Below are 26,162 nucleotides of genomic sequence, written 5' to 3'. Positions count from 1 at the left end.
GATACCGCTTGAAACTATGATGAACTTCGTTGTTTGGATACTTACATACATCCTGTTTTTTTTGTTTTTTTTTTTTTTTTTTATGTGTCCCCCCTGGCTGGACAGAAGGTCATGTTGGAGAGGTGGATTTACTTGAAAGGCAAATACATAAATCAACTTTAGAGACAATAGTAAATTTTGACTAGCCGATGACTATCTCGGAACGAAAGAAAAACACTTGCGGATTGCATTAATTTTCGGGGGTTTTAATGGAAGAATTTACACGCGTGTACAGTCATCTTAACATTGGTTACATTAGAGTGGGGAGTGGATTAGAGTTATAGTAATCGTAATCATTATAATATATTAGGTAAGTTAGGCAAATTATTTTACATACACTTGCTAAATTGCATTTAACACAGAGAGCAGCGTACAGATTATACAGATTATTAGAAAACTGAATGGGTATTTTCTCAAGGATTTGTACATACTTGCCATGGCCATCGCCATCGAGTGGGCCCTGAAATGGCCGCTTGACGGCGGCGATGGCGGTGGCAGGCGCTGGGTTGTCTAAAACACATGTACTTATATATATATATAAATATGTATATGTATGTGTGTATGCGTATATGTATGTATGCATTTTATAAAGTATGCGGATTAAAAAGCAATGCGTTGTGATCGGATCTGATTTGATTTGATCTCGTTTGATCTTTTGGGATGCTCCTTGGGATCGATCGGCTGAATCAGTCGTATCTACTTATTCACAAAGAATGCTGGATTGGGAGACAAGTTGGGGGGCATAGCAATCATGTTGCCCTGCTGCTGCATCTGCTGATGCTGCTGCTGCTGACTCCGGGTATTTGTGGCGTACAGTTGCTGCTGGAAGCTATGGTATTGCTGGGCATACTTCAGATCGTTGGACGATGGCCCAACAAAATTCACACCGGATGCTCCATTCGGTGGTCCGCCGCCAGTGTTCATGTTATTATTGTTCGGACCCATAATCGGCTGACCCTGACCAGGCCCAGGCCCAGGCCCTGGACCGGGTCCATGTCCTGGCATTGATTTCATATGTTGGAGTTTCGGTTGGCCACCCTGTTGCTGCTGCTGTTGTTGCTGTTGTTGTTGTTGTTGTTGTTGTTGTTGTTGTTGTTGTTGTTGTTGTTGTTGTTGTTGTTGTTGCTGTTGTTGTTGTTGTTGAGATGCAGCGAACATCGCTGAGCCAGGACCAGGAGCTCCACCGAACATGGCTGACGGATCACCACCGCAATCTAGGCCATCCGGTGTGCCAGCATGGGGAAATTGCTGCACCTGTTGCCTGTTCATACCGACAGGTGCCTGAAGACGCTGACCCATTCCCATTCCCACAGGGTGCTGTCGCATGCCATGTGGACGCATGCCTCGAATCATGGGCGACTGACCAACCATTCCGGGTACCATTCCCATGTCGTGTCCTGGCAAACCAACACCGCCAACTCCCAATGGTCCTCCCGACACCTCATCCTCCATTCCACCCACTTGGTTGCAATTTTGGAAGAAATTCATGCCGTTACCACCTCCTGGCCCAGCACCTGGGTTATTGACCATCTTGTTTTGTTGCTGTTCACTGGGCGAGTTCATCATCATTGGCCCGGGACCGACACCGCCTCCAACTTGCATCATGCCACCGACGCCGCCACCTGATTCGGGGCCAACACCCACACCGCCAGCCATCTGGGGATTAGCGTAACGCTGAAGAAACTCCAGACTCGGCGGCATCCGTATGTTTCCGCCTCCATTATTGCCGTTGCCGTTATTGTTGTTACCGGGGTTTCCACCGCTATTCTGCGGCCGAACCGGCATGTACTGGATGGTGTTCGGTGTACTTGCCTTAACCTGTATATTTGGGTTGAAGTTCGGGCCAAAGTTGACCGGCATGCGTCCCATCATGCGAGCACCGGGTGGCAGGATCCCATGAAAATTCGGTCCTTGTCCAGGCCCTGGACCCGGCCCGGGACCTGGCCCGGCGCCCAGGCCATCACGGATTCCACCATTGGCAGCATTTGGATTAAATTGGCCAGGTTGACCACCGGGACACATCTTCGGATTCATCATTCGTTGGCCACCCATTGAATTCATCAGAGGATTCATACCCGGATGGCAGTTGCCGGGCGCGTTCATGGGATCCATGCCGGTGGGCTCCATCCCCGGCAGCATTGCATGCTCCAGGTTCATGTCCACCGATCCAGCTGGACCACCACCCATCATACCACTCATTGCCCCGGCACCGGCCGGACTGCCCACACAACTTGTCAACTGTTGCGACATTTGGGCCAGCGATGAAATGGGATCGAAGTTCTGTGCCATCTTATTTTGTGGTGGACGCTGACCACCATTCGGATTCAACGGCATATTATCGGCTCGTCGCCCAAATTGAGCAGGACCGGAGTTTTGACGCTAAACGAAAAAAAATAGAATTGAAAATGAACGAAAATTGTTAGCTTATATGAGATCATGTACAATGCAATAAATGTACACCACCTATGCTCATAAAAATAAGTCGTTTTTTATCTAAAATACATATTAAAGCAAAGTTCAAAAGTTTTGTCATGATGTCCTAATTTATTCATTATTAAGTAAAACAATCTTGTTCAATTCCTCTGTGGCTAAGACTGCGGCATTAACAGATTTTAAGATGGGATCAAATAAGAAAATTATTGGATTATTCATTGATTACTTTTGTACTTTCGAGACCCAATATTTTTTCCAACGGGACCTTTTAGCAAATTGAACAGTTTTTTTAGTGTTCTATTAATGGTAAAACGAAATCAATAAATTTTTTTTTTGTTTTTGACTCATGCAGCTCTCTAATGCTTGCTCACCAAACGTACAAAGGTAACTTAATTAGATGAGCACAATTGTAATAGACATCTCTATCACTCACTCACAACATACTTTAACTAAAATTTCTAAAATTGAGTGTTGACAATTCAATAAAATGAATCAGTATAAACACATGTGCTTGTCATATCTAATAATAAAAAAAAAATGAAGTAAGTAAGTCGTCTCGCCGACTTAGGTATACCATACACCAGTAAAGCAAATATTTCTACTTTATTAAACAAATGCATTTTCGCATGCTTCTTATAAGCATATCTTAGTATCTCGCTCACTCAATCATACGAGCACCCTAGCGCCCCCACCCTAGCAGCCAACGGCCAACTCCGGCCTTATGGAAAAACGTTTATATGCATAACTCGACTGTTTTTTGTCCGATTTTGATCAAATTTAGATTTTTGCTAGATATTAGTATTAAATTTAAGTGTGCCAAATTTGATTGCATAAGGTAAAATACGGGAGATAATCAAGTTTTTCAAATTACGGGGGCGGAAAAGGGCGTGGCAAAATTTGTATACATACAAAATGTGTGCATTTACTAAGCGAATATACATACCAAATATGGTGTCTCTAGCTGGAATAGTTTTTGAGATACACGCTTTTTTTAAATTGCGGGGGCGGAAAGGGGCGTGGCAAAAATTTGAAATAAACTTGATCACTCTACATACTACTACGAGTCTACATACCAAATTTGGTGGCTCTAGCTCTTACAGTCTCCGAGATCTAGGTGTTCATACGGACGGACGGACAGACGGACATGGCTAGATCGACTCGGTTGTTGTTCCTGATCAAGAATATATATACTTTGTGGGGTCGGAGATGCTTCCTTCTGCCTGTTACATACATTTTGGCGACTTTAATATACCATTTCACCCTATGGGTGTATGGTATAATAAATGAAAAAGGCAATAAATCAAGGCAGAGTTCAAGGATTACACCGCAAATTGGAATATTATAGCTTGGTCGCATTTGTACGCAGAGAGTTTCCAATTTTTCGGAAGACATTATATAAACTCATTGAATTCGGGTTTGTTTCGTTGGATCGTCCTACGACTATGTCTTTAGCGTACTTGATTTTGCTAACATAATCAAGTCTATTGATTTCCAAACGAAATTGATATTAATTTTAATGCCATGGCTGAATCTGGCTGGCCAACATAAAGAACGATGTCTTATCTGGAATGAATATTACTTGGGTCTTTCAAAAAAGACCACAATTAAACATGGGCTTACCTCCATCGGCATATTGGAACTGGGTACCGGTCCCTGTCCCGGTCCAGGTCCTTTATAGGCATTCATGGCAGTGTTCGCATTGCTTTGCATATGTGGATGCGGATTGAAATTTAGACCAGGACTGGATGATGCAAACCGCCCTTCCATATTGCCTGGTTCAATTAGGTGGTTAACTGGGGAACGTGGGCGCTGTGGGCTGGGCCGTGCACCCTTTAAGCTGTTGTCTCCTGGAAACAAAATTAATATACCAAGTAAAAGATCTGTTACAAATTTATTAGGCTAGCATTATTAGCCTAGCATAAATGTGAATTAAATTGTATATCCTACATACTAACATGTCTACATATCAAATTTATTGGCTACAATTTGTAAAGTCCTTCAAATTTGGGTATTTAAGAATACACAGTCTTGAAGCTAATCAGTAATATATGTACATATGTACTTGATATGGTTATAGTGTACAGTTATGGTCACGAATTTAGTCGAAAAAACAGAGGACTTCTATTTGCTACGTTAATGTTACGAGCTTTTATAGTTTACAACCAGCTTATATAGTTTACAAGAAATGTAGTTTTGCTTAAATTGCGGGTGCGGAATGTCAAATCTTTGAATAAACTCGATCAATGTACATGCTAGACGAGTCTACCTACAAAAGTTTGTGGTTCTAGCTCTTATAGTCTCCAAGTACTAGGTGTTTAAACGGATGGACAGACAGACGGGTGCAAATTTTTTTGTAGTTTCAAACTTTCTTTCAGAAAACCTATTCAAATTTATTTCGAAAAAGAACACTACTCGAAATATATTCACATATACATCAAAAATAAACTTAAAAATCTTTATGGCGATATTTTCTAATATCTGCCAATAAAACTAAAAATACTAATGGTTGAAACTCTGTAAAATTTGTAAAACTTCTGGAAAAAATTAAGCTTTAACTTCTACTCAAAGTTGAGATTTTTTCCAATTTTGTTAGTGAAGCTAAAAAGTGATACGCCACATCGGATTACTGCCTAAATTATATAAACAATTAGTGAAAATGAATTAAATTTTGCATTTAATAAATTTGCCGAATTAAATTTCTAATTAGGTAGATCATGCAAAAAAAAAATAAAATTATTTATTGATACTTTTAACGCGTGTTACTTGGCCCGAACATCCGCCAACTTCTTTTCTATTAGCCGGGTCAACCAAGGCGACTGCATTAGGCCATCTGTGTAATGTTCGTAAAGTCAGAGAGTCAGGTGACATTCTAGTTACCATTAAGGATTCATTTAAAATATTGGCAAGACTGAATTAATCTTACGGAAACTCTTGAGATACTAAAATGGCTAATACCATAGGGCGGGCCGGGTCTAACTGTGTACCCTTGTTAGTTTTTCTGTTACTCTTCCCTTACATTCAGGCGTCAAAGTGGAAAAGCGATTTATCTACAAAAAGTTTAATGTTTCCGAAAGAACGGCCGACAATCTTAGGCTGGAGCAATGCGGCACATGTAGCTATGGTATCGTATGTTATCGTATGTTTATATGACGGCTATATACTACTAATACAGTTATCCGATATTGATGAAATTTGGCACAGTCTATTAAACTGACAAATGTAAATTTTGTTGACATTCGCTGCTTTCGAGCGATCGCTCTTATTGGAGCTATATGAAGAGGAGATGCTTAGTGCTATGCGTCTCAGACTTCTGACCAAAATTAGTATACCCTTTTTGCAAAGGTATAAATCGGAAACGAATTTTCTAAAAGAGATTGGTCGATTAAATGACTGTCAATTTGAGTATCTGGGAATCTAGACAGTTTAACAATCATATCAGTTCATCTCTGATATCAACAAACGAGAAATGTAACAGAAGGAGAGAGAAAGCGATTGACACGATCTTCGCTTATTGTTGCTTAAGTTATATTTACAAGAACCATCTCTAATGCCCAATAACCCATGTATCTCTTTGGGTTCAAATATTTGTAGGAAAATGGGAGAAATTTCCAGACATTTTATGATTATGTAAAAGTATCCCAAAAAATTTGTTTATAATTTAAAACGCGAAAGTAACCAAATAAAAGGGGATAGATGTCATAACAACATAATAGTTATGATTCGCCAAGAACTCACCTGCGTTGGCTGTGGGCTGGTTAAAGTTGTCCAACTCCTTGGGCGACATGTGAGAGAGTGGTGTACTGGGATTGCTGTTCATGTGATTCATGACGGGTCCGGTGCTGCCCCCACTTCGATTCCGATTTGCGTTCGGCATTTGATTTGGATTCGAATTCGGATTCGAGGGGGACGGTGCATCTGTTTGAAAACAGTTTTTCGATGTGGCGTTAGGAGGACCAGATGTGGATGTGTTGTTTGTTGATGACGGACCCATACTGGAGTCCATGCTGGGCGAGGCAATTGATGGTAGTCCCAACCCAGCTGCAGCAGTGCGGGGAGAGGGCAGAGACAGATTGTTGGGACTGGAGGGATTTGGCGATTGTATGGCAATCGGTACCGAGGCGGATCGCTGAGTGGGATGATACGGTGGAGGAGGTCCTTGCACATTGGCCCCTCTCATGCCTTGTGCATTGGTGGCCTGTGCGGGTCCCTGATTCGCCGTATTGCTGCCTGGTCCAGGTTGCTGCTGCCCCGCCATCGATCTAGTCTTGCCCCCTTTAAGGCGCTCCTCGAAGAACTGTTGCTGAATTTTCGACCATTCCATCTGGGCCATTCCACCTTGCGGGGGCATGGAGCCGTCTTTGGGGATATCCGATCCGGCGTTTGGACCCTGTCCTCCCTGTCCCATGATTCCCACGCCGCAGCTCGTGTTCCCAAACGGACCTAGCAGGTCGGGTGGTGAATTTGCCAGCAAATTGCCGTTTGGAGCTGGCATGTTACTATTGATCGTTCCCCCTGTTCCAACTACTGGTCCTGCACCGGGCAGGCTGTTCTTTGGACCATTGCACGACATAACAGATCCTATTTCAGCCATTACGTCTCCTGGAAGGAGCACATCGTCACCCAATCCTGGCACAGCTCCCGGGCCTGAGCCGGGTCCTTGACCTGATCCCGGTCCTGACCCCGTCATGTGCTCTTGCTTCATATGCATTTGTCGCATTTGGGGATTTATTGCGCCACCCACACCACCCGCACCAGGCATTCCTATCATCTGGCCGCCAACTCCACTATCGTGCTCCGGAAACAAAAATTGATTCATCTTCTTGAGTTTGGCCAACTGCTCCTCTCGATGCTGTCGCTGTTGCGGCGTCAAATTTTCATCCGGCACTTTGACGCCCTGAAGGGAAATGATGTTGCTGTCATGCTGGGACAGGCCGAGACCCAGATCGTTGCACTTGCCCTGTCCTTGTCCTTGACTATGTCCTTGTCCTATGTCAACGCCAGCTGCCTCTAATAGTTTCATGGCCTGCGCCTCATTCGTAACGTTTCCAACCTCGAGATTATTACGACTGGCTGGATTTCCTCCGCTCCCGGGACCACCGTTTCCGCTACCGCTGCCGCCCTCCCAGCACATTAGATCATTCTCATTTACCAAAGGGTCGTTCTGATCGGCGAAGGAGCCGCCCGATCCAGGAGCAGCATTTCCAATTGTGTTCCGTTTATTGTTATCAGATGGATTAAAGTGTGATTTCGGTCCTGAGCCACCTTGTGGTTTCTGTTGCGGCTGCTGAAGGATCTTTGAACCCATATTAGGCCCAGACGTACAGCTGGATGCGGCTCCTCCTGCTCCTGTTCCAGGTCCGGCTCCAACTCCTCCCATCCACGGCATGCCCAGAGGGTTTTGCCGCTGCAGCTTATTCATCTTCATTGGGTTTTTCATGAAGAAGTCCTCAAGAAAACTCTTTGTCGCTGGTTGAGTGCAGTGATAGGCAATAATAGTCTGAAATTGACCGCTTAGTACCGATTCAGCCCCTTTGTTCGCCAGTTGAGTGGAGAAGACAAATATATGATTTTGCTGCTGCATGTAATCCAAACAGTTACCCATGCCCAAGCCAGAACCAGAGCCCGATGGCATGAAGTTTCCCGATGGACCACCTCCTGGTGGAACTTGAATCGAGCCCTGCCCGGGGCCGTGTGACGCATTCAGTCCATGAGGTCCCCCTGCAGATACATTGCCACTTGGAACTGGAGCATTACTATTGTTCGAGGACTCACTCATCATGTCCGATCCTAGTTGGCCGAGGCCAATATCATCACTGCTCAGGCCCATGGTTAATTGCGTCTTTTCGCTGCTGGGATTACCGGGAATTACCTCCATTTTCACTAGATTTATTAAACAAAAAGGAATGATTAATAAAACTTTGACATCACAATCTCTCAGATTAAACACTTCTCAACTTGATAGAATCGTAACTGATATCTGAAAACTAATGACTTAATTGAAGAAAGTATTTTTTAGTTTTAGGACTAATTGTTGCCCTGCGCGTTTGCAAGCTTTTGCAAAATGTGATTTCAGAATTATAAAAATTAAGATACAAGTAAGCGAACCTTTACCTGGTGTGACTGATCTGTCCTGGGCCGATCCAGATGTTCCACCAATCGATCCAAATCCCACTGGTGACATATTTGGCGACAGATTATCCTCCTTTTTTAAATTCACTAGGCCGCCTAGAATATCGGGCGGTTCCTCTTTGATAGCAACGGATGCTCCGGATCCCGTGCACGAAGTTGATCCAGATCCAGCTCCAGAAATCGAAGTCTTTGCTTTATTCACAGTCTTCTCTGCTAACAAACAGATTCCTTGGATTATTCAATATCTCGTTTGGCAAAATGAAGATTGTATTTCCCACTTACCCGTGTCTTCTTCATTGGCACAGATCTTCTTTGCCAGCTCTTGCTCTTGCTGAGCCATGTCGGTTTCACCCATGGGATTTGGATTTGAATGCTCGTTAGGGGTGGCATTAGTGTTTGGGGAAGCAGCTAGTCCAGCCATCGAATTAACGCTGCTCGATGAATTCTGTCTTAGCATTGGTGCCGACGTTCCACTCCCAGCTCCTGACGATGACATTGCCGCAGTCCCATCGGCCGAGCCGGAAATATTTGTATTTCCACTTGCCATTGTATTATCCTTAATATTACTACTCGCAGAACCACTTTTTCCATTCGTTTCATCTGATCCCGACATCGATCCTACAGGCATTGTTTTTGCTTGGTCTGAAATGTAGAGGATTTTTAAGTGGTGACATCGGCTACGAACCAGACATTATTTGTTTTCCTACCTGGTGATAGTGTGGATTGGCTAGTTTTGGGATTAGGCGAATTGCCGCTCCCGTTCCCAGTTTCGGCCTGGGGCGGGCTACGGCTGCCTGGCGTGCTTGTGGACATATGGACAGGCGAATCTGGCCAGGCCACTACAGACCCTGGTCCATCCAAGTCCGATATCGATTCCGATTCCAATTCCAAATGCGAACAAAAAGGGGCGAGGGCAGGAGGATATACCTCGAAACCGAAGTGCAGACCAACTCTAAATCAGAGCATTCGCTCTGCTCTCTTCTGCGGAAGCGAACGCCTAATTATGTGTGCCAATTAACTTGCCAAATAATTAATTTCTTGCCAGCAGCAGCGTTTTCTTCTTAGCGTCTCGCGATGTATCTATATTTATCGAGTATCGGTCATAAGGGTTTACACTATGGTGCGTTTCTTATCGAGTATGTCATCGGTTGCAGAACTCTGAAGGTGTTTACACCGTCAAAAGACTCAAAGCAGTCGTCTCTGCGCTCAGTGATGATCAGGCAAGGGAATGTATGTATGTATGTATGTGGATTGTGAAAAAACAATTTTAGTTTTAATTTTTAGTTTTTAATATATATACGAATCAAAAAACAAATTATAAAATTTATTCCCTGTGTTTTATACAGCATATGTATACAATTTATGTGCTATGAGCCTAATTTGTTTGCTTAAAATGGATGATTAATATCAATTGATTTAAAATTAATTATTTCAAAATCATAGACGATCTGTTTCAATATAATATTTCTCGCTACCCTGATATAACTCGATGTTAATGAGAGAATTTATTATATACCGTCCCTGATTTTGTTTTATTATTACTTGTGATGATACATGAAACCACGATAGGCCAAACTTTCCCGAACACAAAACGCAGCCATAGTGTAAACATACCATCAGTGTTGTACAATGAAAGTGAAAATAATGATGGCAAATACATTTATAGTGCCATAGTGGCACTAGTTTTTTGCCGGTATATTCCATTAAAATTCAGTTTAAAAAAATCGGAGAGAGTCAAAAAAAATTTAATACTGTAAGATTACCACATTCACAATAAAAGTAAATTGTCGTCTTTTTTCTACATATGTTTTACTTCGCTTGTGATTTCCCAAATATGATTTAGGAGCAAACGATATCTGAAATGCCTCTGGTCACACTTTCCCATTATAGGGTAAAAATCTTCTGTCAACACTGAAAGAAAGTAAAAAGAAAGTTAAGCTGAATTGTTTGCGCGTTGGGTTGTTTTGCTGCATTTGTTGCATCTACATTCGTATGCACTTTTCTAATACATTCAAATTCAGTTGAATACAAACAAATGTGTCCAAGTTCTAGAAATCGATGATAATGAAATAGTATTATGTGTGTATTTACGGGGACGTGAGCAGGGACGGATGTCAATTTTTTTCCAAGGGGTGGAAAAAGTGCAAGTTTTTAACAGACATACAACGCAACGTGGTTAATAAATTGTGATTACTTTGTGTAATATTGGAAGACTATATTTTTTGCAATCTAGCACTCGTGATGTAAACGATTTAAAGACTTTTGTACCCCCAAACGACGCTTTTGATCCGTCCCTGAAATTATACGTACGTCTTACTATATACAGAAATTAGTAAAAAATTAGAGCAGCAGCAAAGTAGAACTAATCAAAAAGAAACGAGTTAAACAAAATTTACTTTAATATTTGAGTTTTTAGTGAAGAATTTCATCGCACAAGTACTTATACATACTTGTGCATTCATAAGCAACCATGCACATACATATTTGTGTGTGTACATATGCATTACCAATGTGCACATGTGTGTATGCATGTACATATGTATATAGACTTTCAAGGTTTTTGCCAGAGCAGTTAAATTGAGTCGAGTAATAGAAAGAGGGAAGGGGAAAGGAGTTAGCACTTCCAGATGATGTCGATGCATATGGATGGCACTGCATTTTGTTCATGTTGATTGATTATTCTAATAATAAATTGCAACTTTTAAGAAAGCTGCAGAAATGGCACAAACCAAAATAATTATTGCGATAAAAAAAAATCTCCATCTCTTTCTCCCCAACAGCTGACAAGAAGAATTTGCAAGGCCAAGGAGCAGTCCAATCCGATCCGATCCGATCAGAGTCTAGAGAAGGGAAGAGGAAGAGGTAGAGGCTAACGCTAGGCTATACACATTTGCCATAGAAGGAAGTTCGTAATGTCTGATCTTGGAAGCGGTGACGAAGGCATTTCAGGATCAAGTATGTATATTCCCTCAATGCAATCTCAGTTGAATATACATAGATGTCTATAACAACATCTCGTTTCAGAATATAATGCAAGCACTATGGAAGGTTCCTCCAATAGAAACGACTTCGACTCCACTGGCAAAGGTAAGCCGAATGGACATTGTTAATCACATTTCATTCCCTTGTAAAAGAATGTTGCAAAATTAATTAGGTCCTTGTGAAAGCGTTCCTGACACAATTTATTGTATCCATTGGTATAACCATGATAAGCAAAAATAGCCAAATTTATCTATCAGAGGCAGCCAAACCTTAAATATTAAAATCTTTCAAACTTACCATCTATCAGTTGTAAATTATATTCACCATTGATCGAAATAATATCAAATATAAAAACTGTATACGTTGGTTTAATTCATGATTTTTAGCATGTTAGTTATTTTTGAATGCTCCCTATTTTTTTCCTTATCAGGTCGAGAATAGAGTCAAATAATTTTAATGAAAGTCTGTAAAGTACATCTCGGCATTCCTGCGGCGCATCCGTTCTGCAGTATTCTGGTTCAGCTCAAGCTTTAGAACGATCGGATAAGTCGTTTTCAAGATATCATATTGACCAGTGGAAAAAAGTAGGTTAGAGAAAAGTTTCATTTGAAAATTTCGATGACAGGCTGCGCAGAATGATCTAATACAAAGGTTAAAGTGGGACATCTATTTCTAATGAAATAGATGTTGATAAGAAAAGTTCCGATTTTTTCTTTCTATTTTTGTTTTCCTCTAATAATATATTCTGAAATAAAAAATACTATTACTACTCAATACCAGGCAACCCGCCTTTTGCCATAACGCTTGTCGTTTTATTTAAATGTAATAGTAATACACAAAAAAGAAAAGAATTTTTGATTTTGACAGAAATTTAATAAAACTGTACATATTAGCTTGGAATTTACTTTAGGTCCTAAGAGTATCCTTACAATTTACGGCAACTTTAATATATTCCAATCTGAAGGTTTGTGTACATACACAAGTAAGTGAAAGTACATACTTACAACCAAGACGTTTTTCTGTTTTAAGAGTTTTTAAGTGAGGATAGTGTACCAAACGGTATGAAATCTGAAATTTAAAGTAAACAATTTAGCCTCTATCTTGTATAAAATAAATATGTAACAAATGTGAGGAAATGTGAGAGACTAATCATTTGTTTTTTTAATCTTTTAGCAGGTAGCGCCGTGGAACAAGAGTTGGCCACAAAAATGCTTCAAATACAATCAAAACGATTTTATCTGGATGTAAAACAGAATCGTCGAGGACGTTTCATTAAAGTTGCTGAGGTAACTTATCGTTAGCTGCGCGTTTTCTTATGTCTTTCCTTTAGAGATAAAACACAATTGGCGTCCGCAAATCTGATAATTCATTTGATTCTCTATCCAGATTGGCGCTGATGGCAGACGCAGTCAAATATACTTGGCGCTTTCGACTGCCGCTGAGTTTCGCGACCACCTTTCGTCGTTCAGTGATTACTATGCTTCTTTAGGTATGGATTTTTGTTGTGCTCTTGCAGATTAGCGCGAATTCCACATGATTTTAAGTTGCGCTCACCAGTCAGTTACTACTGACACTGATACTCTCCCACATTGTGGAAATTTCGTTAAAGTAAAATTGCTGTTAATATTAGGTTGTGGCATTATTTGTATACATATTTTGTTTGCGTGGGTCTTCATTTTCTTTTTGTAAATGCGCTTTGATGTCTGCAAGGGCACTTTGTCCTCGGCTTGCCGAAAAGGACATTTGTTTTTAGTTAGATTTCTTTGAATTAATTATATAATTATTAACAATAAGCTGGTCAAAACACAGGCCCTCCAAACACAGACAATTTACCGGAGGATGGTAAATTAAAATCCGAGATGATGATCAAGGATAATAGAAGATATTATTTGGACTTAAAAGAGAATGCTCGTGGACGTTTTCTTCGGGTAAATCAAACAATCATACACACCTAAACTTTTACATTGCAATCCATTCCGGCTCTTGCCCGTGTTAATCACATTCGCCATCCATTAAAAATTCACATGCATAGTTTAATTTTATTTTTGAAACAAGACGACATATTATTTCAGTACATATTTCTGCTTTTTAATGGTAAAAGGATGAACTGTTGGCTAAAATCACTTAATTATTAAGTTTCATAAGTATCAAAAGAGGGGATAATCATTGCACTAACATAAATATTAAACGAAAACGATAAAGAGTAGATATTAAATTTGTGACAATTATCATTTCAGGTCTCTCAGACTATTACAAGGGGTGGTCCTAGATCTCAAATAGCATTACCAGCTCAAGGCATGATAGAATTCCGTGACGCGTTGACAGATTTACTCGAAGAGTTTGGGTCGAATGATGGCGGGTGAGTAATCTAAAATCGGAAAATCCTATTTTGATATAGTTTCACGAGGATCATCAAGCATGCATATTTTTTTTTTTGCAAACGTATAAGCTGAATTTTTTGTTTACATTTTCAGATTCAAAGGCGAATTGCCAGAGGAACGTCACATGAAGGTGGATAACAAGAACTTTTATTTTGACATTGGACAAAACAATCGCGGAGTTTATATGCGTATAAGTGAGGTATGTATGATGATTGCGACTTGGTGACATGATTACCTCATCGTTGTCTATTTGAACTTTTGATCATAATTTTTTAATTTCGATGTATTGAATTTTTAATAATTTCAAAATTAACTCTCGTTGGCAGGTTAAAAATAATTTTCGAACTTCGATAACTATCCCTGAGAAGTGCTGGACACGCTTTCGTGATATTTTCAATGATTATTGCGACAAAATGAAAAAATCGTCCGATTCAATCACTGCCGATAATAATTTAGCGACAACTGCAAATAGCCTAAAATAAACTGGATGGCAAGGATACGTGATTTCAGCAATTATGATAGTTAATGCACCATATATATTGTAAACAAATGTAATGAAATGCTGTTTTTATTTCTGCCCTCAAATCGAAACAAAACATACCGAACCTGAATTTTAAATTTCCAAAGTAGGAATAGCGTAAGCTTATCGGCTTTAATTGGAAATTTCGTATACGTCCAAGACGGATATATGACATGGCAATAGACCCTTGACAACTTGTTTGTGTTTGAGTGCGCAAACTAAAACAGCTTAAATACTAACATATATATATGCACCCACATGTCTCGATACGATAACATACATGGCTATGGCTTTGCATATGTGTTTAGATCATCGGATGCATGTGTGTGAATATATGTGTGTGGTACATACATATATTTATTTATAAACATATATATATTGTAGCATTTAGCAAATAACGAACGTATTAGTAATTTTTAATTTTGCCCCATTCTAATTTATTAAATTAACTAACAGTTTAATGTTAAATAGGGGTATTTATATACCTATATATATATAAATATATATATGTATGTATGTATATGAAGATACACATATAAGCATATGCAATTGGATACATAATCCATTGGATCCTTTTATCACTCTCAGCTTATGTTGCAATAATTAAGTTAATTGCTCATACTGAGGTCACACATTCAAATCGGGGAGTGCAACCGAAACATACATTGGCACATATTTTTTATTATTATTTTCTTGTTTTCTCTTTAAAATTCATTTTTATCATATCCGTTAACGAATACAGAAACCATTTAATCGTTTTAGTTTTTGTTAGTTAATGAATCGTATTTTAATACTAAAGAAATCTGGTTTCGGTTATGAAGTGATTGATCCCATCGGCTACCGATAAATTCAATATATTCTACAGCCTTGCGGTTGCATTCCCTGCCCCAAATATATATGATATGGCATTGTTCTGAAGATTGGCTAAAAATCTGTGTAATGTGTATGGCTCTATGGACCAATAATGCCCACTTGCAGAATGCCGTATTTTGACTATTGTTAATGTCGTATTCTTGTGTTTTTGCTAGTTGCTAGTTAAGTATGGAGTCGGATAGATCGGAACTAGAAGAAATGAGAATCATCACACCACTTCGTAGTCGATGCATCTCGTATAGTCTAATTCAGGTTGATGTAATTTGAAAATTTTATAGTATATATGTACGTTACAAATTGTTAAAGCTTCTAGAATTAATAATAATCGGGATTGTTTTGGGTTCCGATTTATAATTCCTCCGAAAAATTTCGACGATCTTATTTGTAACTATTAAAAATCTACATGAGTCTTAAATCGGGCAAATGTTTTCGGTAAAAAAAAAAACTCCATACATTTTGGAGGAATTACAACTCGGAAGTCCGAACAAACCTGAATATGTTACACATTACTACTACTAAAAACGTTTATAAAACAAAAGTTTCAATGTGATCACGTAGAATAAAACTTACTAGGTACGATGCATAGCAAAATAAAAAGCAAATTCGAAGCGCATGTAAAGTCACCGCAATCACTAAATATTTTAATACACCGAAATGAGAGCAAAATAAAAGGAATAAAAGACAACTCCAATTCCAACTAGAGCCAAGATTTATGTGTATTATAATATGTACTATATTTGTGGTTAGTCGATTCTATTTGCCTCTGCGGGGCTTATGCGCGCGCTTGTACATATATCAAAACCAATATATGTGTATGTATATGTATTGGAATGGTATTGAAAACGAAGAACAACCAAAACAAATTAATTAGTGTTAAACTGTTATGTATCAGATTTAGATTTCAGCTTAGTCAATGCAAACTACCTACATCTATCCTCCCCCTCCCGATAAAGTGTTTATTATTATTAATGATAACGATGGAAAAGAAAATTAAGAACTAACATGGGCGCTACTTCATTACATACAAAATAGTTGTTATATAAGCAATATAGAGATTTCCATCTACACAATATTTTTACGATCAAAAAGTTCATTCTGTGTTCTAGTGGCGGATATATTTACAGACAAAGCAAAACTTAAATTTTCGCTTTCAAAAGAAGGAATTTCGATTTATAAAAATGGCATGGAAAACAATTTCGTCCATTACAAATTAAAATTTCCTTAAAGCAAATATCAAGTTATATGTATTGTGCTTACAATTCCCCATCCCCGTTAACCTCCGTCTGACATGGACTATCCTTCTGTATAGACAAAAGAACTACCTGTCGAAGGACAACGACACATCAGCATTTTACTTTTATTGTTAAGAAATACGCAGAAAATAACAAAATTTTGTTTTTATTCTCGTATCCGTCACTCCCACTCTAACAATTTACAGACATACAACTTACCTGGTAATACATAAGCAGCAGCAAAAACAATTTAAAATGATCATGATACAGTTAAATACATACATATGTATACATATATATGAAAGATACAAATACACTTAGATTATCTTTGATGTTGTTTGGCTAGCATGCATACAATACAAATGTATATTAATAATTTTAAGAATTTTGTGAAGGTAATATGGAAAATAAAGTTGAATTTAATGCGAACTCCAATAACAAAAGGCAAAGGCAATTTGTGCTTCATTAGTTAAAAACAAGACATTTTTTGGTATTTTAGTAATCATATCCCTATTATTTTTCTACCAGGCTAACATTTGGCTTCGTTAAATGTAAAGAAACTCTCTAGTCATCGATCTCAATCTATTTCCGAAAAATTACGGCTTCCTGGATTTATCTACGAATCGAGAATTTTAAGTTTTTGATTGTAAAACAACTCCGACTTTTAAAAAGCTCGTGGTAATCGAGCTATAAAGCTTCTTCATCATTCCACAAAATTGAAATTCCAATCCATCCAAGACTAAGAAACAAATATTGGTATAAATTATATTTAAGAACAATTTACAGACATACAACATTAGGAAAAGGAGTGAAACGTGTGCCTTTTTTATGAAAAGTTTCAAAAGGCATTGAATACAGCTATGAAAACGTCTACGATGTTAATTAACTCCAAATAGAAATTATGTCTTTGTGCTGTTTTATTAAATTTTTATTAAAGATATCGGGATGAACTTAAACATTATTTTTACGGGTGTTAGCGAAAAATAGCAATAATCTATTGCAAGTCTAACCAGCACCAAAGAAAATTATTGAAGTTTTTGAAAAATCTCAAACAAAATTAGTAAATCAGAAAAGCATTTGAAGTAATCTTAATCTTTATCTTAAAAAATGTCTATAAATTGACCTAATATATTCATAATTGTGGAACTCACACAGCTAGTGGGACTTTAACTAATTGTAAGTTACTTGATTAAATAGTGCAATCAAAGGGCAATCGCCGCCATCAGACCGTTATTAGACCGCATTTAATCTGAAGAGAACTTGTCGTAGGTAAAATCATTAAATATATTGTGTATATATAAGACGATGATCCATTTTTCAGTTTCTTCTTTATAATGGATCATGTATTTTTATTGTGCTAATCTTAGCAAACTAATTTGATTCTTGTGTGCTTCACTTCTCATCGACAAGATGAAGATTTTCGTAACACTAGTGACGCTTATTACCAATCCAAACCATCCAAGCTGAGATGAAAAATCTCGTTTTATCGAACAAAGTCGAGACCCCGTCGTTAATGAGTGTTTTTGAATATATTGAAAAGCGCGATAAAAATTTAAGGGCGAAAAGGAGCGGACCCGAAAAATTTATTTTTTCCGATAATAATAAAAAAATTGGTGAAATTGCTGAAGAAATCACATTAGATTAATTTTGTATTTGTTGTGAATGCATGGTCTGTGGAAACTACTGGAGGACAGCGAAACGAATTTCTTAATTTTCTAATGCAAATAATGAAATAATGAATAATAATTGGTGAAAAATCCAGAAAAATATCGGAATGCAATCACGTTACTTGTAACAAAGGTCGACAATGAAATTGTTACGGCAGTAGCGAAATTTTTAAATCAAACTCTAACGGGAATAGTTGTAATAGTGGAAAGTTTATTAACGAATGCAAACGATAGAATTTGAATATTTCGTAGTTGAAGCCCCACGATTGACGACAATAATTAAAAATATCAAAGAAGCTAACTTTAACATAGCCGCATAGCCGGAATGCCCTTGCAGTCCTTGGCAATAATATTTTTACATTTTGAAATTTCTTTCCCTGCAACTCAATTCATCAATACACAAACAAAACATTATTACTCTTTTTACTACAATTTTTTCTTCTTCCTTTCGCACGGCACGCATACACATACAGTTCATGTAGCGTTGCGTCTGTGTGTGTATGCATGTCCTCTGTTGATTTGATGATGACGTAGTAGTCAGCAAGCAGCGCTGCCGGCAGCGTTTGAACCGATTTATATTGACCTTCTGTGCGTTACAAACATCTGACCAATTTTATAATACCCTCTGCAAGGGTATACCAATTTTACAATATTGTCTTGCGCGTAGATGCCCTTTTTTCAAGTGCTTCAAATGACTTATGACTTATTTAAAACTAAATACTTTTTTAACAAAATTATTTAATGAAAATCGTAGAAGTATTTCAATGCAAACGACTATCAGAAACCAAATTGAAGAATTGCTAAAATATGTTGCTTAAAACAGAAATATGGTATAAATTTTTAATAGTTTCATACGAAATTTAAACGAAACCCGATGCTGATAATTGGCATATATTGGCCAATAAGCATTATGCGGCTGAAATGTCAAAAAAAGGATTTTTACAGTTTTTGGGTACACTTCAAAGTGAAATAATATGTAAAAGATTGAAAAATATGCAACAAATAAGTTTTAGTAATATCCAAAAACTTATTTTGTTAAAAAACAATGGTGACAATGGCATATTCACAGTAAAAGGGTACAACAAAAAGATTGGTTGGTTGGAAACATGCTATTCGAATTGAAATAATTGCCTTGAATCAAATATATTTTGAAACTGATACTTTTAAAGAAAAAAATCCTGGGATTACCAGGATTACCCGGTGAATCGGGTGGTTCGTGTTTTGGTGTACAATTTTTTATAAATGCTAAACAATTAAACATTAAATCAGTTGGAGGAATTGGTGGTCCCGGTCAAGATGGTGTTGAAGGTAATTGTAACTTTTTTTCTAAATTAAAAAATGTATAAGCGCCAGCATAATTATGTACATGCTTGCACCAGTGTCCTTAAAAAAAAAACAAAAAAAAGGTTGTGTTTTGCCAAAAAGGGTTGTGTTTTGCCAAAGATAGACTCAAAAAAAAAGGAAATTGTATGCCGTTTCTATTATTTCTTCCAACACTGTATATAAGTTATACCGGAAAAAAGGGCAAATAACCTTCTGAGCGCGACTCATGCAGCGCGCCTGATAATAAATGTCGTGACAGACCACATAGTGGTACAAGTGCTGGAGATGGAGGGATGGGGGAAAAGGTGGTATAAGGTGGTGGATTACTAACATCACTCCAGAACAAGGTTTTTGAACTATTTTGCTTTTTATTAAATATTGGTGGTCAAGTTGGATATACTTTGAATAAAGATACTTCTGCAGTCGAATATACACAACACTTAAGACATAGTTATGGAGCAGGATATTATTAGTGTTGTGCGTCTGTTCAGCAAGAACCAGGTGATAAAATTCAGTTTGCTGAATGGTAAATGGTAAATATGAAAAACACATAAGGGAACCAAAAACGTTGCATTTTTCTAATAAACGCGATGTAATCAACAATTTCATTTTATTTATGCGAGAATCGTTATCGATTTCTCCTTTAATGAAATAGTATATAATAAATATGTCAAATAGTTTTGTAGAAAATAAGAAAATTAAAAAATTTTACAATGCGCAATGATTCCTAGAAACAAGTTATTATAATTTGAGAGAGGATAAAATATTATATAAAAATTAGATATTGCGCTATTTATATATAACAATATCGTATAAAATTTTTGCTAGAAAAAATATATTTTTTTTAATTTATTGCAATATATCGCATTAATTAAACGGGATTTAATTAGTTTAAAAGAATTCAAACAAAGCGAAACAATTTAAAGTTCTTAATCAAAATACAATTCATAATTAAGTATTAAAATTGAGTCCGCATAATACCTACTTGAAAATTATAAACAAAATTAAATACCCTTAAATTGGAAAATGATATTTATAAAATTTTAACCGAAATTCATGAAAAAGAAGATATAACGCGAGAAAATATGAAAAGCATTAAAGACAATCAAGCAAATGCTCTTATATTTGCAAACTTCAAAATTTTAGCAGGAATAGCAACAATTTTCACACCTTTTTTCCCGTGGCAGCATGGATCGCTTTACCATTGGCAGAATCCGCTTTAGTACCAAATTCATCAAATAGATTACCACCACGAGTACATCAATGAGAGCATCTTTGGCCCAAATATCTGAAACGTGGAAAAGTCCAATTAGTGAACAAGGGAATCCAAATAGTAGGTAAATGCGTTAGATATTACTGCTTAATAAAATTAAGAAAATAGTTTTAAATGAAAAATTAACAGAATGTGATAATGATTTAAAAACATTATAACAAATGGAGGATAATGTGTACAATATTATGTTGCCGGTATTTGCGAATTTGGAAAAACTTAGTAATTCATTGAGTAAACATTTGGAAGAAAATGCGAATTCAACAAATTTTCAGAGATGCAAAATATTTATTTAACAAAAAATGTTAAAAGGTTTTGATATTGAAAATGATCAATATCTCGTGTATACAAATTTTAATAGATGTCTATGATCGCATCGATTCGTATGCCGACAGTTTAGCTTTAATTTAAAACATGTCATTCCTTACTCATGTAAATGTATTCCAAGATTTCCGAAATTATACCAACGACTAAATGATATAATCTTAAATCATAGGGTTCAAGATAATGATGTGAATAATGATGAAAATGTGAATTTAATCAAGTTATCAATCAATTTGCTGTTAATCTTAAGATGTTGGAAAAAAATTATTATCGATGTAAGCAAAAAATTTATTACTTTTCTAATATTATTTAATCAAATATTCATTTGCGAACAACAAGATAAATAACAATCCCATGATGTATAATGATTCTTGGGACAATATTCATAACAATATTAAGTCCATACACATTGTGGGCCATACAAGAAATCTTAAATATGTTCATCTCAATGTAATAAAATTATTTAAATTATTTGTAATTTCATGTCTGTTACGTTAAAAACCATTGATTGAAATAAACAAATTTATACAAACCTGGATAACCTCCTGTTTGAATCTCTATTTTGTTCAAGTAAGGGATGAACATCCGTTATTTTACAGAAATACTATCAGATGCAGCGATTGCATCCTTCGTTTAGGGATTCCTCCACTGAAGAAGAAAGTGATGAAGAAGATGAATAACATTTCATTAGAGTTGAGTTGTTTTAATGCCAATACTTCGCTCCAAAAAGAAGGAAGTCGACTGTTTAATGTCGACAGCTCGATTCCAATAGTTTCCTTGGGCTCCCGATCTACTATGGTAAAAGGAACAGATCCTGGACGAGTTTTTAAGTTTTCCACCGTCCACCTTTGTAAATCGTAAATTACATATGTAGGTCTGGTGTCTCTTCTGCTGCGATTGAGCAATATAAATTCTCATATTATGAAAAGGATTCGAATAGATCATTTTCAAAATGAGCAAAATGTGAGAAAGAAACCATAAAAATTTGGGTCAAGACTCGATTTCTTTGACATTTCGGTCCAAAGCTCAGAATACGGCGGATATAGAGGCTAAGTGTCTTTCCAACATTTGTAGCCAGTTCAATTCTAAGAAATTTGATTAAAAAAAATTTATATTTTAAAAGTTAAAAGCAAACAAAAAACCCTTTTCAAAGAAAAAACCAACTTTGATGAAAAACCTCCGACAAAATGTTGTACGAAACCATCGTGATAATTTAAAAATTAATATTGGAGCAAAACTATCGAATTCTGTCAAGTCTTTTTTTTTTTTTTGAAAAAAACCATCACAGTGTAATTGAATAATGAATTCATACTTTCTAAAAATACGCAAAATACAAAAAAAAAACCCTAAAAAAACGAAAATCTCAAATGTAATTGCAGCAAGGCGGGGAATTCATTGTAGAATCCGATTTCAGTATACGCTTATGATATTTAAATTATTATTTTATTAGTGTTTCACCATAAGGGAGTATGGAAAAAATTACAGAATAATCCCAACTCCCATGATTTGTATCACCCCAGATATGCGAAGAATACCACTTCAACCAATTTTCTATTCCAAATACGAGACTTTTGAGTCAAATGTTTGCTGGGTGTTCGTTTTAGCACCGATATCGATATCGTCCCTGATTGCTGCATGCACATCTCTAATTAACACTCCGCGAATTGTACTCGGAAATTAACCAGCGGGTCTGTTATTTAATTGTTTTTCCTAACGGCAATGGCGTTTGCCAATATCGTGAGACGTTCGGTTGGCACCGGATTGGGGTTGCTCAGGGGACAACCAGCTGCGGCAACAGCAGGAAGCACCGTGTTCGGGTAATTTGAAGATATTTTGCTTCTTCAATTGTTCGTTCTTACATAATCTTAACTATTTTATTTTTCAGATCGCAACAGCAGCGCGGTGCCGCAAAATGGTACCCAGATCCCGAGTTTATGAAGCAATTCAGCGGTGCTGTGATGTATCCTGACGAGGTTACCTCGCTGTGGAAAGTGCCACCATGGAACAGTTGAGTATTTGCAAATATTTATAAATTACGATTTTGTACTCATGTTCTACTCTGCCACTTCAGGTAAAGTCACTCCTGTAGAGAAATCAGTTCGAAATCTGACTCTAAACTTTGGTCCCCAACATCCCGCTGCGCACGGTGTGCTTCGGTTAGTACTCGAACTAGATGGCGAAACTGTAATGCGTGCCGATCCCCACATTGGTCTGCTCCACCGTGGCACTGAAAAACTCATCGAGTACAAGACCTACACGCAGGCGTTGCCCTACTTTGATCGCCTGGACTATGTGTCCATGATGTGCAATGAGCAATGCTACTCGTTGGCTGTGGAGAAGCTGCTCAACATCGATGTGCCTCTAAGAGCAAAGTATATCCGAAGTAAGTGAACGTCAAAGTATTTGAGTAATAGTATTGAAACCGCAGCTTCTTTATTCAGCTCTGTTTGCGGAGATTACACGCATCCTGAACCACATAATGGCAGTGGGTACACATGCGTTGGACGTAGGTGCGTTGACACCATTCTTCTGGCTTTTCGAGGAACGCGAAAAGATGATGGAATTTTATGAACGTGTTTCTGGTGCTCGCATGCATGCTGCTTACATTCGGCCAGGAGGTGTCTCATTGGACATGCCTCTAGGTCTGATGGACGACATCTACGAGTTTGCTTCGAAATTCGCGGAGCGTTTGGACGAAGTTGAAGATGTGCTTAGCACGAATCGTATCTGGGTGCAACGTACCGAAGATATTGGCATAGTCACTGCAGAAGAAGCTCTTAATTACGGATTCAGTGGCGTAATGCTGCGAGGCTCTGGCATTAAGTGGGATCTCCGCAAGCAGCAGCCTTACGATGCTTACCATCTGGTGGACTTTGATGTGCCCATCGGTACCAAGGGTGATTGCTACGATCGCTATTTGTGCCGTGTGGAGGAGATGCGTCAGTCATTGCGCATTATAGATCAATGTCTTAACCAAATGCCTGCTGGGGAAATTAAGACGGATGACGCTAAAGTAACTCCTCCGTCTCGAGCGGAAATGAAGACATCAATGGAGGCTCTAATCCACCACTTTAAGCTCTTCACCCAGGGCTATCAAGTGCCACCCGGTGCCACCTACACTGCTATCGAGGCGCCCAAGGGCGAGTTTGGTGTCTACCTAGTAGCGGATGGCTCCAGCCGCCCCTATCGGTGCAAGATCAAAGCTCCTGGATTTGCCCATTTGGCAGCATTGGAGAAGATTGGTAAGCAGCACATGTTGGCCGATGTCGTCGCCATTATTGGTACTTTGGACGTGGTGTTTGGCGAGATTGATCGATAGAATAATCAAATGAATTGTCTTTAAACGAAATATGAGTTATTAAAACATCGTAATTACTTATATATCGATGAATTTTCATATTTTTTTCGTCATAATGAGCTGTCGAAAAGTAAACGCTATAGATTGTCTGGTTTGTCTTTCATGTAACACTAAAACACAGAAAAATAGACAACTTTGACCTAGTATTCGATTAAAGAATTAACAAAAATTAGACGTTACCATTAAATAAAAGTGAAATATCTCAGCCTCAGCACTTGAAAATGATTTAGAACAGTAAAAAGAAATTACATTAGTTAAATGTTAAAAGCTAAAATTTTTAATTTGTTGTCAATAATTGGATATGTACCTAAAATTTAGGTCCTAAATGCAAATGGAAACTTGGAGTTAAAAGTTATGCTTTCGCTTTTTGCCATCCCCTATAGCCACCTAATACTTTAAGCAACCACGACTACTTTAAATAGTGTTTTTAAGATTCTAAAATGGTTAGCAATGATATTGGTAGTTCGCCAAATAGCACCTTTAGTTTGATTCCGCAAATTTTCCTTAAGCCAGCTTGTTCGAAACACTAAGATTATGTATGAAAAAAGATTCCATGTAAAGGAAAGGTTTGGATCAAGGTCCTCTTAAGCAGTTTTGGCTCTTTTTTCTATTCCTCAATTCCTCAATTCCACATCTTGCATTTTGTTCTTAGTCACATATTAGGTATATGCTTAGAATCAGTAGAAAGGTTTTTTTTACATACATACATATATTCTTAATCAACACCATAAGGCGAGTGTATGTCCTTTAACCGGATCAGACCATTGTTCCATATACAGTGGCGGCAAAAAATTTGGGACATAAATTTTTTGACCTTAAATGCTGATTTCATGGGATTTTTATATAATGTTAGTGAAAAATTGTGTATTAATTTATAGCGTAAAATTGGTAAATTTTGTGAGCGTATCTCTGACGGTTTTTTTTACCCTTGCAAAAAGGGTATATTAATTTTGGTCAGAAGTGTGCAACGCATAGAAGGAAGCATTTCCGACCATATAAGGTATATATATTCTTGATCAGCATGACGAGACGAGTTCATATAGCCATGTCCGTCCGTCCGTCTGGATCAACGCAAACTCCTCCTACACGAACAGTGACATTTCTCAATAACTTCGTTATTTTTTTAGCTATTGTCGTGAAATTTAATATTAGAGTTAATTACGCCTGTAAACGACTGTGCCAAATTTGATCAAGATCGGGGGAATATATCATATAGCTCCCATAGGAACGATCGGTCGAAAACAGTGACTTTTGTCAATAACTTCGTTACTTTTGAAGCAATTGTCATAAATTTATATTTCTCAGTTTAGCATAACTATTAATCACTGTGCCAAATTTGATTAAGATCGGGCGACTATATCATATAGCTTCCATAGGAACAATCGGTGGTGAACAGTGACTTTGATCAATATCTTCGTTATTTCCTAAGCCGTTCTTTCGCAAATATTAGACCTTTTACACAAAAAACTTGCAAGGGTATACAAACTTTGACGCGGTCAAAGTTAGCCCCGGCCCTCTGGTTTTTAAATAAATTGTGATAAAAATACCCACACATTTTAAATATTTAAAAATGGACCACTTTCGGACCCTAAGAAAAGGTTTTAGATCTAAAAAATAAAATAAACTGTACA

General features: G+C 37.6%; 3 protein-coding genes and 1 long non-coding RNA gene across 11 annotated transcripts; 2 read left to right on the top strand and 2 right to left on the bottom strand.

Moving 5' to 3' along the window:
• Positions 1-224: 224 nt before the first annotated feature.
• On the bottom strand, positions 225-9,708 carry LOC6651636 (protein BCL9 homolog). Of its 4 annotated transcripts, XM_047009160.1 has the most exons (7): positions 9,309-9,708; positions 8,884-9,243; positions 8,578-8,814; positions 8,245-8,352; positions 6,208-8,190; positions 4,093-4,319; positions 225-2,418 (listed from the first exon to the last, which is right to left on the bottom strand). In XM_047009160.1, exons 1-7 carry the CDS (start codon positions 9,412-9,414, stop codon positions 736-738), a joined length of 4,704 nt encoding a protein of 1,567 aa, XP_046865116.1. In that variant the 5' UTR covers positions 9,415-9,708; the 3' UTR covers positions 225-735. The 4 variants fall into 4 exon arrangements, with proteins under 4 accessions (XP_046865116.1, XP_023036555.1, XP_046865114.1 ...); XM_023180787.2 differs by having other exon boundaries at positions 6,208-8,352; positions 9,309-9,707; XM_047009158.1 differs by having other exon boundaries at positions 6,208-8,352; positions 8,578-8,811; positions 9,309-9,707.
• Positions 9,709-10,528: 820 nt separating this feature from the next.
• LOC6651635 (transcriptional activator protein Pur-beta) lies at positions 10,529-16,477 on the top strand. Of its 5 annotated transcripts, none has more exons than XM_047009151.1 (9): positions 10,529-10,591; positions 11,382-11,556; positions 11,626-11,688; positions 12,757-12,869; positions 12,970-13,072; positions 13,378-13,511; positions 13,821-13,942; positions 14,058-14,163; positions 14,291-16,477. In XM_047009151.1, exons 2-9 carry the CDS (start codon positions 11,514-11,516, stop codon positions 14,444-14,446), a joined length of 840 nt encoding a protein of 279 aa, XP_046865107.1. In that variant the 5' UTR covers positions 10,529-10,591; positions 11,382-11,513; the 3' UTR covers positions 14,447-16,477. The 5 variants fall into 5 exon arrangements, with proteins under 5 accessions (XP_046865107.1, XP_023036638.1, XP_023036639.1 ...); XM_023180870.2 differs by lacking the exon at positions 10,529-10,591 and adding an exon at positions 10,610-10,680; XM_023180871.2 differs by lacking the exon at positions 10,529-10,591 and adding an exon at positions 10,687-10,907 and having other exon boundaries at positions 12,760-12,869.
• A 4,207-nt stretch (positions 16,478-20,684) lies between these two features.
• LOC124459725 lies at positions 20,685-22,266 on the bottom strand. The gene is made up of 3 exons (XR_006953762.1): positions 21,890-22,266; positions 21,707-21,821; positions 20,685-20,867 (listed from the first exon to the last, which is right to left on the bottom strand). It is a non-coding gene; the product is annotated as an uncharacterized LOC124459725 (long non-coding RNA).
• Positions 22,267-22,822: 556 nt separating this feature from the next.
• On the top strand, positions 22,823-24,554 carry LOC6651634 (NADH-ubiquinone oxidoreductase 49 kDa subunit). Its single transcript, XM_002072596.4, has 4 exons — positions 22,823-22,990; positions 23,059-23,180; positions 23,245-23,556; positions 23,615-24,554. Exons 1-4 carry the CDS (start codon positions 22,893-22,895, stop codon positions 24,490-24,492), a joined length of 1,410 nt encoding a protein of 469 aa, XP_002072632.1. The 5' UTR covers positions 22,823-22,892; the 3' UTR covers positions 24,493-24,554.
• Positions 24,555-26,162: the final 1,608 nt, after the last annotated feature.

The sequence above is a fragment of the Drosophila willistoni genome, chromosome 3R (genome assembly GCF_018902025.1).
Source record: "Drosophila willistoni isolate 14030-0811.24 chromosome 3R, UCI_dwil_1.1, whole genome shotgun sequence".
NCBI classification, from domain to species: Eukaryota; Metazoa; Arthropoda; class Insecta; order Diptera; family Drosophilidae; genus Drosophila; species Drosophila willistoni.
This window is presented reverse-complemented; position numbering and strand designations above follow the sequence as displayed.